A 13,249-nucleotide genomic window follows, 5' to 3' on the forward strand; every position below is an offset into this window, starting at 1 on the left:
AACCATATAGATCAGTCTGCTTTCTCATTTGAATCAGAGGAAAGGAGAGAGAAGAGCCAGAGCTAACCTTGCAGGATGTCCTCACATAAAAAGGGGGCTTCTAATTCTTTCAAGCTTGGAGTGCAGAAGCAGGATACATCACAATCCCATATTCCCTGCCTAATTGCAATGCATATATATCCACTGTAACTTCTTTAGGGCAGGCTGCCCATGACCAAATGTTCTCAAGTGGTGTCACTGAACATGAGCAAGAGAGGAAAAAGGGTTACAATTACTTTGGAAGGAGAGGATTGTTCCATCTTACGGTCTCAGCCGGCGTCCCGTTTTCTCAGTAAGGAAGAAACTCAGCAGGCAGTGACTCCCCCCGTTTCCCAGCACCCCCAAAGGGCCCAACTCCTTCAGCAGCAAGGGAGGTGACAACAGTGATGGCTTTTTACTTCCCCTGTCTTCCAAAAATGAACTGTACCAGAATGTAAAGAGCAGGAGAACAAGGGGCCATAGGAATGTTCATCCATAACATACCCGTGCAGACAAAGGGAACACAGCAAAGGGCAGTTCGTTCAGGTATATTCAGTTTAGAGTTGCATACATAGAGTTATGGAGATGATTTTATTATTGCTGTTTACTTAAGTCTAAACTCCAAAAAGAAGGTAGCTAAGCAACTGGTAAGGGTTTCTATGCACCTGAATGGGCTTCTCCAAGGGTCACATGCCTAAGGAGATGCAAGATTATTAAAGAAATCTGTTCAAAGCTGTATTCTTCTGCTTGATAAACACCCCCTACTTCATGGTAATATTGGAAGCACTAATATGTCTTTTTGCTGCAGTGCCCCATTTACCCGGAAAGTCTACTATCAGTAATGAATGTAAGGCATACTCTCTGAAAAAACAACTGACAAAATATAAATAACCAGGAGACCAGCAAGCAGACAAGGAAAGGGATCAGTACCTTGATGGTGGTGTGGTCATTGGGTATTATTAAAAGTTTCTTGATAACATTGGAACACTTCATAAAATGTTTTTAAATATCCTAATTCCCTTGTCATACTGTTACAGAGCCAGAAGTTTCACCCCAATGCATGAAGTCCTAGGAAAAGGTCAGAATTTACTTTCTTCCTTCCTCCCTTCATTACGTATCTCTGTATAATTAATAACCCATATATAGCTAGAGATAGAGATTAGATATACAGATGATACAGATATAGATAGATGGAGATATAGAGATAGATATGGATATAATCTATATAGATATAAAATACACACAGTGTATTTCTGCAGCTGCCTAAAAATGAAAACCCCAGTAAATCACCACTTTCTTCCTTCAACAGACAGAAGAAAAATCACAGCAACGTTTATAAACCAAATAGAAATAAGTCTTAAAAACCATTTAGAAATAAGATGTAGGCATCTTTCACTTGGCCAACAGGTTCAGCATTCTGGCAGCATCAAATCCGGCTGCCACAGCTGAGGTGTAACGTGTGGAGATGAAAGGTAAATTACAGACATATAGCAATTTGTTTAGATAATGCCTAATTGCAAAATGACTATTTCATTCTGGCAAAAAGCTTTCTCAGAAGCAGGTGGAGGTATGACAGGCCCGTTTCTGCCACACTGTGGATTCTAATGCTTGTCTTTTTAATATGACTGTCAATGTTTTGGACAACATAAGAAAAAAAGGATACATCTGTACTCGTTATGTATTATGTCATGGTAACACAGAGCATCACAAATTTGTTTAAAATTATTAGTCCATGATACAACTTAATTTTCTTATTACAGCAATTAAGGAATGAATAGCTAGGGTCTGAAATATGCAAACAAAAAAAATCCCCAACCATCCAATCAACCAACCAAAGAAAAAAAACCAACAAACCACACCAAAACAGTGAAAGAAATGTGTGTTTTCTGCTCTTGGCATGATCCAGAATGTTCATTATGAGTAAGGTTTCCTATTTACTCTGGCACTGGGTTAAGAAAGATATTGCCAGACTAGTTCCTGGGAAACACAGAATTTTACTTGGTACCATCAACAAAATAATATATAACAAACACCAGCTGCAACTGTCAAGAATCACTATGTTAAATATGCTGTACTGAGTTATATTTTGCAATAAAAACCCAGTAGCCAAAAACTCTGAGGAGCAGAGGATCCCACAGGCATAGGCAGATACTCAGTGCTGAGTTGCTCTGCACAGAAAAGATTTTTTCCAACCAGTTGTCCTTTAAAAGCTCTGTCCTTTAAAGCTTTTTCACTGGCTGTGCATGTATTTTGTTATTCTGTTTTCTCCATCCTCCCTTTCTAGCTGGTGTTTCTCACTTTCTTCTCACACACACAGTTCCAGCACTCCAAGTCCTTCATTCCCTAATTTACCAGAGGCAAAGAGTTGCCCTTAGGCTGTATAGCTGGTGACTAGTTCAACATCTCATGAGACATTTTTCCAATCTTCTATTAAGAAATTACTTCTACTGTTATTTACAGGATTTAAGCCCATGAAAACCCATTGTTACTGCGCCTATTTCAATAAATTCCTTCCTTCAACAGAATTTAGATTTGCTTCAGCAACCCAATGAGCTATTCTGTTGCTAAAGATTTACTTAAGGCAGAATATTCAAGGTATCTGTAAACTGGCTATGGAGAACAGGGATGGGGAACCATTCAGATTTCTTTGCACATCTCGAATGTCAGTGTTCAAATCCCAAACCAGAAGACTGGATTTGGAGCTGTAACCTGACAAATCAACTCTGCTTTGAGCAGGGGGTTGGACTGACGACCTCCATCCCAGCACTGCACAAAACTCTCCCCACAAAGACATCCCTGGCCTAAAGCACACAGCTGGTGGGGCTCTGCTTTATCAGCTACATCAGGGTATATTCCTTCCTTTTGCTTTCTCCTCTCATGAGAAAAAAGAAGGTATTGAAAAAATTTTATTTTAGTCTTAAATTTTCATCTTTAGTTGAGACCAAAAACTACTTCTCCAGTTATTTCAGCACCCTTTTCTTTCTTTAATTCCTCGCTGATTGCTTTGTTGATGACTTGTTCAGCACCTTTACTTCCCCTCATGTCAACTTGCAATCTGGCAACTTGCAACTGAGCAAATCAAATACTCCTGAATGATGACTCTCCTCCCAGAGACATCTGTAAACCTTCCCAACTCTGGCACTGCCTCAAGACCTACAATTCTTTCAATGGCTCTTCTAAAACACATCAAATATTCCTCCCACTCCTAATACTCTTGCATTAATGAACAATTTTGGCAGAATCAAGCAGTGTCTCATGGCCTACAATCTCCCAGTGGTTTAGTACCTGATTTTGGTGAATAATTTATCCACTGCTGTTATTTCATGTGGGCACCAACAACACAGCCAAGAGCCAGCCTGAGCGGCAGCAAGGAGGATTACAAAGCCCTGGGAGCAGCAGTAAAGGAGGGAGCAAAGGTCATTTTTCCATCAATCCTCCCAGTCAAAGGGAAGGGGTTTGAAAGGGCCAGCTGAATTTGGAGAATCAACACTCTGTATCAATGACCAGCTGGATTGCACAGGCTCCACTGGGTGGGGATGGATGAGGAGCTGACCCAGCGTTTAGGAGTCAGACTACAGGGAGAGAAGGGAGAGGTGACATTCTAGTGAGGGTCTGCTACAGGCCACCCAACCAGGAAGACCAAGCAGATGAGGCCCTTCACAGACAGATTAGGAGCAGCCTCACATTCCCAGGCCCTGATCCTCATGAAGAACTTCAACCAGCCTGACAGCACAACCCCAAAACACACCTCAAAAAACAAAATGTTTCCTCCTGAAAACTATGCTAAGGCTCATGGAGAATAAAGAGGTGATTGGTGAGAGTCAACATGACTTCACTAATAGCAAATTGTGTTTTTCTATGACAGGGTTACAGCTGTGGAAGGTGAGGGAAGAGCAACTGATATAATGTACCTGGACTTGTGCAAAGTGGACCACTGTCCTGCATGGCATTCTTGTCTCTGAACAGGAGAGAGGTGGATTTGACAGATGAACTACTCAGTGGATAAGGAATTGGTTGGGTGGTTGCACTCAAAGAGTTGTGGTCAACAGCTCAATGTCCAAGTGGAGACCAGTGACTAGTGATGCTCTCCAGGAGCTGATACTGGGACTGGTGCTGTGTAACACCTTTGCTGGTGACATGGACAGTGGGATTGAGGGCCCCCTCAGCCAGTTTGCCGGTGACACCAAGCTGTGTGGTGTGGTTGACACCCTGGAGGGAAGGGATGACACTGAGAGGATGTACACGGCAAAACAACCTTTTCATCTTGCCCCAGAAAACGAGAGAAATCAAACCATCTAACAAAAATGAAGCCCATTAAATGGAGTTAAACTCAGCAGGATGAATTTCCATGATAGTTTCAGCACTCCAATTCCCCTCACGTCGAATGGGAATGCATTGGTTCATTTTAGCAGAACTTGGCACAGCAAGCACTTTTGTACTGTCAGGAGTGCCAGCCCATGAAATGTTGCATCTCTATCTGCCATATGGTTCCATCTTAAGTAAAACTACGCAGTTCTTTCACATGGTAGCGTTTGATTCGAAGTATTTAATTCACAGCATGGAATGAGTCAGGCTGGATTCTCCGGCTCTTTTTCCGGGGGTTTGTTTCTCAGTCTGTCTTTATGTTCTCTCTCAGTGACGTCCAACAGCAAGGACTGAAGGTAGCTCTGCCTTTCCATGACAGGCTTGCCACTGATTTCAACAGGTTTCGGATCAATCTTTTGGTGTCAAGTTTATGAAATGGGAAGTTTTATAAATTTGCAAAAGAAAATTAATTGGCAAAGAGCTATGGATATTTTCAGATCTGCTGGGATACACAGACAAAGGTGCTATTTAAATCAACAAAAGACTGACCTATCAATAAAGAACTAAACCAAAGCCCCTCTGGCACACCTTATTCTGGCAAACAGGCTCCTGCACCGAGGCAGAACGTGGCCACACACATAGAGACAGCAATGACACACAGCACAACATAAGCACCTACACAAATCTGTACCAGGAGGGTGAGAGCAGACTGGTTAACTGAGGCACTGGCACAGAGAAAACAAGGACTGTGCTAGACCAGGTGTGGTCAGAGCCACGTGATACAAAGATTATTCCTAAGGTGAGCAAGCAGCCAGCAGGCGTCATTGCAACATTGTCCCAGCCAGAGGAAAAGTAATTACATGCAGCCTTTCACAGCCTTTCAAGCAAGAGATTGATTAAACACAACAGGAAATTAGAAATGTGCCTCCCTCAAAAATCTGACACAGTAAGGATTGCCTTAAGCAACACAACCATCTCACCATCTCTTTGCTTCTCAGTGCTGTGGTGATTCTCCTGTCATCTCCAGGAACAGAGGGCTAATCAGACTGACTGTCCAGTGATTCATACTCCCAGCATATGGGAACATTCTTTCACTCAGTACTGATCCCACCATGTAATCTTATCTGTCTTCAACTAAATGGGCATGGGAAGTAATTCATTGATTTAATTTAGCCTTATGTAAAGTAGAAGGATTATATGAAAGAAAATTAAAACTGAACGTTAGGAAAAAAGGGAAATATGTTTGCTACTTTGCTTGTTCACTTTACTGGTTTAGCCATAGGGATATGTAGATCCTTCTTTTGTATTTGGATTTCTGTTCTCTGTAAAGGTTCTGTTGAAAAAGCTCAACAGAAGGGGACTTCAAAAATATGTTAATTGAACACTGACAGGAATCTCTGTGGACACCCACAAAAGCAAGATACTCAGGAAATATCTCCAAATCTGTGCAGGAAGACTAATTTTAATCACATATTTCTGAATTTATTTTTATGAATCAATGCCACATCAGTCCTTTATGGCCTTTTATTCCAAACTGTTCTGTATGGAGCCCTGCCAGAAATGAACTCACAGCACCGGCAAGCTGTTGCATGAGCTTGAGTTAATGCATGTAAAAATACTGCTTATTTTTTGCTTAGTTTTTAGGAAAAGGCTATGAAGATGAGTTATACACCCTTCTGTCTGGCCTTCTTTTTTTCTTTTTTTATCCTACCAGTTAAGTACAAGTTCAGTTTTATCAGGTTGTCCTTCTTGTTGAAGGGACACCATTAGAGGTGTCTCAGCACAAAACCTACCTTATTCCCCTCTATTTTAAAATTGTAATCTATTCCAGGGGATAGTTGAACTGTTTTCAAACAAGCCAGAAGGGATGCTGCTAGCAATGGCAGCACAGAGCAAACCCAAGGCAGACAAATGTACTGCAATTCTCTATCTACTTGTACCCAAAATTTGAGTAGCTTAAAATTTTCTTTATGCACTAGATGGGAAAATCCTTGAGTCAGTCTCAACCTGGTCTTCTCAGCTACCACATGAACCCCCACCAGAAATGCTGCACAGTGATGCACAACGCAGTGCCCAGTGTGATCAATATTGCACTGCAAATGTAAGGACTTTTTTCCCAAGGGATATATATAGCAAGTATTAAAACTGGAAAAAAAAAATGTGCTTGCAAAGTAAGCATAAAGAAGACATGCAAGTACTGCTACACTCTTACTTACAAAAAACCCCAAACAAACAAACTAACTAACAAAAAACCAAAAAACCAAGGCTGTGTCTGTCTCTCTTGGTACAGCATTTACAACAAGCTGTGTCACCCTACCATCATATCACTAATATGGACTCAATCTTACCAGGTGTTCTGTAATCTCAACTTCTGATCGTATCACTGAGTGTTGAAGTGATTTACATCCAAAGAGAAGGGATTCACATTTCGAACTTGTTAAGGAAGTAAAAATATAATACAAGCAACATTTAAAAAACATACTCTCGTAAGAACAATGCAGTAAGATGCAAAATAAAAGACTTACAGATCTAATACAGACTGCAAATACAGTTTGTTTGATAAAGGTGGTGCAAGGGAGAAAAACAAATCACAGAGATCTGAAAGTTGTTATCTTGGCTAAAAAGAAGCTGAAAATCCCAATCCCAGAGAGGTTTGCCAAGGAAAGGCTGCATGTCTGGGACCAAACAGTAAGTCGGCAGTAGAAAAGAATACTTGCTGACACGACAAAATGCTTTTAGTCAGAGCTCTGGAATCTGTAGCATCCCAGCTTGCCAACACAAGCTCTGCAGGTCCCTCCCAAGGCCAGAGGCAGGCTGAGGTACTCACATGTACTCCCTGTGTGCAGAGTGCACGGCGGCTGCGTTGCTGTACCGCCACAGCACTATCGCCGACGACAGCACGTCCAGCGTGGCATCAAACTGCAAGAGAGACACAGTCAACTGCTCTGCTGGCCATTACATGTGCCCCGTGCTGAGAGTAGTGCATTTACCATCCTGCTGCACAGGCACAGAGCAGCTTCAAATGAATCACTCTAATGAAAGCAGGATTTACATTTGTTGAATCGATCTCCACGTTCTCGCCATGTATTATTGCATAATGATGCACTTCAGGGCTCGGCAAGTCAATCAGGGGATTAAAAACTTATTTATTTTTAATCCATCTCCCGGAGAGAAGTTAAGGGGGAAAAAAGAGCCACCACAATCTGCAGCTGTGGCATGACAAGAGTTAAAATACGAGTATGCTTCTAATGCAAAGATTGTAAAGAAAGAAGTGTTTGGAAATGCCTGGCACGCATTCCTTTTTCTTGCAGTCACTAATTTATTTCAGTAGAAGGTTTTGTTTCAAAGCAAGAAAATTAACTTTTTTCAAAATCCCGTTGTATCCAGATTTCATATTATATGAATATATTATCCTGTATTGTCAGGAAAATTGCCATATTTGTATTTCCAGCTAATGAAGACACCAAAAATTAGGCCTGTCCCACTGTAAGAACTTTCATCCTTACATCAAATTTTCTAGAGTTGATCTAACCTTCAAATTTGAAAGCAAGAGACAAATGATTTGATATGAGTCATTGCTTGTAGTTAGGAATTTTTTGCTCTGTTGCTAATCAGGAAGGTCATGGCAAGGACTAGAGAGGAAAGCTGTCATTCCAAAGTCAACAGCCATCTTACCACAGACTTCAACAAGAACAGGGTCGCACAAAATTCATAAGGGAACTTTGGAATTAGGCTCCAATTCAACAAAAAGGAGAGAGATTTTGTAGAAGAGAAAAATATCTGGTGGACAATATCTATCAGTGATGAGATACAAGCATGGATATTAACTCCAATATAAGACTTAGCTGGGCGGAAACTGGAAAAGTATAATGCCAACATCTTTGCCATCCTTCCAAATATTCAACAATACTTTTCCTAATCCATCATTGGCTTTGCACACCTTGCCATGAACTTACCATAAGAAACAAATACAACATTTCATGTTTAGAGAAAGTCCATGAAAAGAAAAAAGAGGTAGAGAATATTTCAATGTATCTCTACTTACAGCAAATCCAAAGGAGGATGCACTGTATCTCATCACGGAGACAGCTGAAGGAAAAAAAAAATTCATTATTTAGAATCACTTTAAAGTTTTAGATGCAGACTGCAGTAAAAACATTTTGGAACTACAATTTCAAGCTCTCAGAAAACTGTACATGTCTCAAGGTGCTCCTTGTTCCAGCCAGGAGCTTCAGGTCCCCTGAACTGGATGATAGAAAACTATGCAGGCCCATTGAGACTTCTGGAGTGCCATCTTTTTGACAAAGAGCCTAAGGGCAATTCACACAGCCCCAGGAAATGCTTCAAATCCCATCTTACCAGTGATTTACAATGAAAAAAGCATTAGTTGGAAAAGCTTTGACCAAGTCTGATTTTGACTGAATAACACCTCTAAAAAATAAATCAGACTCTGCAAACAGCCTAACATCTAGGAAATAAATACCATTTTCATAATTTTACCCCATGCATCCTAATTCTGTCATCTCAGACTTAACAATTCTAGGAGGTGCTGTGCAAGAGAAATACCTCTGGAGCCCAGAGGAACAGGCAGCAGGGGAAGAGGCCGCCTGGGACTTCATCAAACCCCAACTCTGCCAGGCTGACAGCCTGGCTGAGCCAAGCTCACAAACACTCAGCAGCTCCAACTTCTTGCTGTGTTTTGTAGGACTACCTGAACCTGTGCTCCCCGAAGAAAACTCACAGCACTCTAGTTCCAATATTCAGAGAGTGAAATAAAGCATTAAAGGATTGATTTTACTTCTTTTTTTTTTATGAACAAATATCAGCTAACTTAATAAGGAAAACAAAACCACCAAACACACAAAACAGACTCAAAACGACTCATCAGTGACTCTGTCAATCTTAGGTTGACAAACACAATATCTGATGTTCAGTATTCTGGATTCTTTAGAACAGCTTGGCAGAACAGAGATGCTGTGGTTTGACTGTTCTTTTCAGTAACAGCAAGCTGCAGTTCTGAACAGAAATTAAAATCTTGGGAAAAATAACCCTTTCATTATGGATCTAAGACCATGCCACATGTCACAAACATTTGGACTTTATCAGCACAGTTGGCCAAACCAAAAAGAAAAGCCATCAGGTTCTTTCCCAGATTCCAGTTTTCTCAAAGTTGAAGAGTACTGAAACAGTTAGTGGAGATTTATGTCTCCCTCTCATTTTAAATCATGATTTCCCACACTTCATTTCCTAGGTAAAACAAGAGGCTGTATTTCCTGGTCAGACGTGCCAGGCAAGAGCTTGCAGTGATCCATCTGCAAATTTCAACACTTCACTGCATAATAATATATTACCTATCAAATGTTCCTTGTCTGCCTCCTTACAGGCTTGGTTTAAAAAACTGCAGAACTCGCATTTTTAAAAAAAAAGGTCATTCACAGGTACATACAAACTTGCAATGTTCCTGTCATTACTGCTTGTATATGATGCAGTGCAAAGCAACACTTTTACTCCTCCTTCTATTTCTAGCCTGCCCCTGTAGTAGAATAACTCCTCAGTTTTCACTAAATTGCCAGTTTCTTTCCCAACTCAGATCCTGACTTGGAACAAGCAAACTTCATGGTTCCTTTAAAAACGAATTTGTAATTTCTCAGGGTGCTGAAGTGCACACAGACCGCCACACCTTAGCGATGCTTTAGGGGACATCATTGTTGTATTTAAAGCACAAGGTCTTTAGCATGAGAACTGTCTTTATTTTATGTGTTCTACCACAGCACTAACACACAATCTTGTTTGGCCTGAGCTGTCCAAAAGAGTAATGAAAAACAAGTATTAACTAACAGTGTCACAAGGCTGCTCAACCCTTTTTGCTAACTAGTGACTACAGCTCGGACTGGCACCCTACAACTCTAAACTGTAGAGGTAAAAGGCCATAATAAAGGTAGCAATGACCATTTAAGGACTGGAAAGATGCATTTTTATATTATTTATTCACATAAACAACCCATTCGCTTTTTTTTCAGAGTCAAATAACAACGTTAAAGCACCTTCAGCCCTGACTTCAGCACATTAATACCTGTAGCTGACAAGTTCAGTCACAAAGCTCACCAGGAAGTCACCCCAGCTTAAATGGGATGTTTGTCCACGGATCCAGGCCCTGTGGCAGTGAAAGCAGCTGCAATATTGGCTTACAGGGTATCAGCCAAGACAGGCTGCCATAGACTGACCACAGCCACTAAGAATGACTGGCTCCCACTGCAGGCTCAGAAGCTGAAAGGACTTCTAGGGAAGTGCTTCTTGGCAGCCAAGGATTTGAGACCCCTGGGCAAAGGAATAACCAGCGGTCCTTATGACTCCAGTATCCCTGCTGACCCCCAGGAGCAATTTGTGGCACTGTAGGAATGGTCCACACAGCTTTTGCTCATCTCTCCCCTTCCTTCTTCTCAATATGCATGTTCAGCTTTTCCCAGACAAGCATGTGCTGTAAGAAAAACCCCAGAGATTCCTCATCTCCCTATTAAATGGTGGGAAACAAGTCATGAGGGAAGAACAGAGCAGGCGTCTTTAAAATCCTGTGAGGCCACTGTGTGCATTCAGCAGCTCCACTGCCATGACAGCAGGACCCTGCTCTTAGCTGGTTTATTGGCTAAATTGGACAACATTTTATTACCTCTACAATAAAGCAGATAATCCTAATGCATTTTCCTGACATTTGTAAACAGAACTTGCGAGCAGTCAGAAACTAAAAATAGAGCCAGCACAGTAAGCCACAAATCTACCACGGCCTCCACCTGCACAGCAATAGCAATTTGTGAAGTCTGCCAACCAGTAGGTCAGATTTTGATGTAATTCCTTCACCCCTTCCAAAGTGATTCCAAATTAAAAAAAAATATTCCATTTCCCCCACATTCTACCTTCAACAGTATAATGGTTTATTCGCTTCATGGGCCTCAGAAAAATCATGTAACTAAGGTCCTAACCCAACCAAATAGTTCCAATTTCACTCTTCAGCCATCTAGTCTCCCAACATCCTTTGTCAGGTTTAATCCTTCTTAACAAGTGTTTCTGGAGGGACAGGACCTTATAGTGACTCTGGTCCCCTCAGAAAATTAACTCTGCCTCCAGGTCTCTCATCTCTGAGATGAGTCTGACTACAAATGAGAGATGGTACATACAAACAGCTCTTCCACCGCTCACAAAAATCTCCTCTTACATACTTAGAAAGGGGAAAACTCTTTTTAGGAAGCTCCTCTAGATGGGACAATCACTCCATCATGTCTGCTTTGAAATTAGTCTTTTTGAAAGACACTCTTGGATGTCAGCACATAAAATACCATGGTTTCAAAAGCACATGACCTGCACTCAGCAAAAATCAGACTGGCAGTTTGAACACTGCTGAAAATGTTAGGTTTATCTCTCTCTATATAACCACGCATATCTTGAAGGTTGCACAGGGTCGTGAGCAACAGGAACAAGAAGTTGGGCTGAATCAGAAGTGAAACTGAAATACAGTCTGTTTTCATTGCCTCCTGCTGGTAACACATCAAAGACAAACATTACAATAAATGTTCCAAAACAAATCCATTCCAAGCAGAGAAAACCAAATGAGTAGTATTTTCTAAAAACCCCTCACAACAAGTGAAGACAAAGAACAGACATGTCTGATACTGTTAATAATTGTAAAAAATGCTACTGAGCAGGACCAACAGGCACAGGTGCCTTTTCCCAGGTACCTTCTCCCTTCTTCAAAATTCTAGCAGAGCAAAACTGGAGGATTTCTGCAATCAGCACAGCAGCTACAAACAGCCCCACACCCAACATCTCACACACAAGGCTGCCAGACACCTAATCCACATGGGGTGATCCATCAATGCCGTATTCCTATTTCTATCCATATTTCTATCCCAAAGTCACTTGGCAAAACTGTACCAACCCTACCCATAGAAAATCTTCAGCTCATTTTCCCAGTTTATAATTGCATCACTATGATAAAGATCCTTATTTCTGTGCAGTACCATCATACCACTATGTGTGTATCTACCAAGTGGAAACCTAAATTTAACGTATATCAAACCTGGACCTTCATCTCCTTAGAATTTGTGACCAATTTGTAAAGAAGTCCCTAAGAGGGTTCGTTTTTCCAGCTGCTTGGAAGGAGTCATAGCAACGCTGTGCAGAATGAACTGCAGGGGAGTACCAGGAGACTTCAATCCTCGGGGAAGACTCAGTTGTAGGAACTCGGTGCACAAGACTCTAAAAGAGCCAGACATCATGTCCTCAGCTCTGCTTCTGCCTGGGCCAAGAACCCACTCTTCTCGAGCCTTGTGTTTTGTTAATTTCTGAATTTTGTTTTCTGCACAAATTCTAGACACTTCAGAGCAGGACCTGTACCTTCCAGTCTCTCTGCTGTCTCCTGGACTACAAGCAGGGCTGGAACTTCTGGCTTATATATGTGTACAAAAGTGACAAAGCTAAGGAACCTAGGATTTATTATTCCCTTCCTTCAAATAGAAAGAACAGTCCCACCAAAACTATTAAACAGCTTTACTTTTTCCTTTGTTTTTTTTTTTTTTTTTAAGTCTGAGATCCTTGACATAAATGACTCTACTGTTTAATAACAATATACTTTCCTTCCTCCATAACAAAAAAAATCCTCAAGGTATCCTAAAAATCTTTGCAGATTCAGTGAGGTAACAAATTTTGGTATAGGAAGTTTTACAACGTTCCTTTCCTTGTCTATCAAGCAGTTAATTGTTTTGGTGGTTTGTTTTCATCTATGGCAACGGCCAAACCTTTAACAGCTGCAAACTTCCATAACTTCATTTGCTTCACTGAACTATAACAGTGTACATCAGTTGAAGCTTTTCCTCATTTCTTACTACAGAAGCAGTAGAGTTTCAGGACCTTGTGCAAAGGTTTTCCTTTAAGT

At 41.0% G+C, this 13,249-nt stretch overlaps 1 protein-coding gene across 1 annotated transcript in view; it reads right to left on the bottom strand.

The window, feature by feature from the left end:
• The window catches only part of TMEM163 (transmembrane protein 163), a 90,722-nt gene that overhangs the window by 28,472 nt on the left and 49,001 nt on the right, over positions 1 to 13,249 (bottom strand). Inside the window, exons 3-4 of the mRNA XM_027893112.1 lie at positions 8,369 to 8,412; positions 7,151 to 7,242 (exon numbers count right to left, since the gene is read on the bottom strand). Coding sequence (XP_027748913.1) covers positions 7,151 to 7,242; positions 8,369 to 8,412 — 136 coding nt within the window. The remainder of the gene's footprint in view (positions 1 to 7,150; positions 7,243 to 8,368; positions 8,413 to 13,249) is intronic.

This window comes from Empidonax traillii, unplaced genomic scaffold (genome assembly GCF_003031625.1).
Source record: "Empidonax traillii isolate 1590-97213 ecotype Southwest subspecies unplaced genomic scaffold, ASM303162v1 scaffold381:size621868, whole genome shotgun sequence".
Classification (NCBI taxonomy): Eukaryota; Metazoa; Chordata; class Aves; order Passeriformes; family Tyrannidae; genus Empidonax; species Empidonax traillii.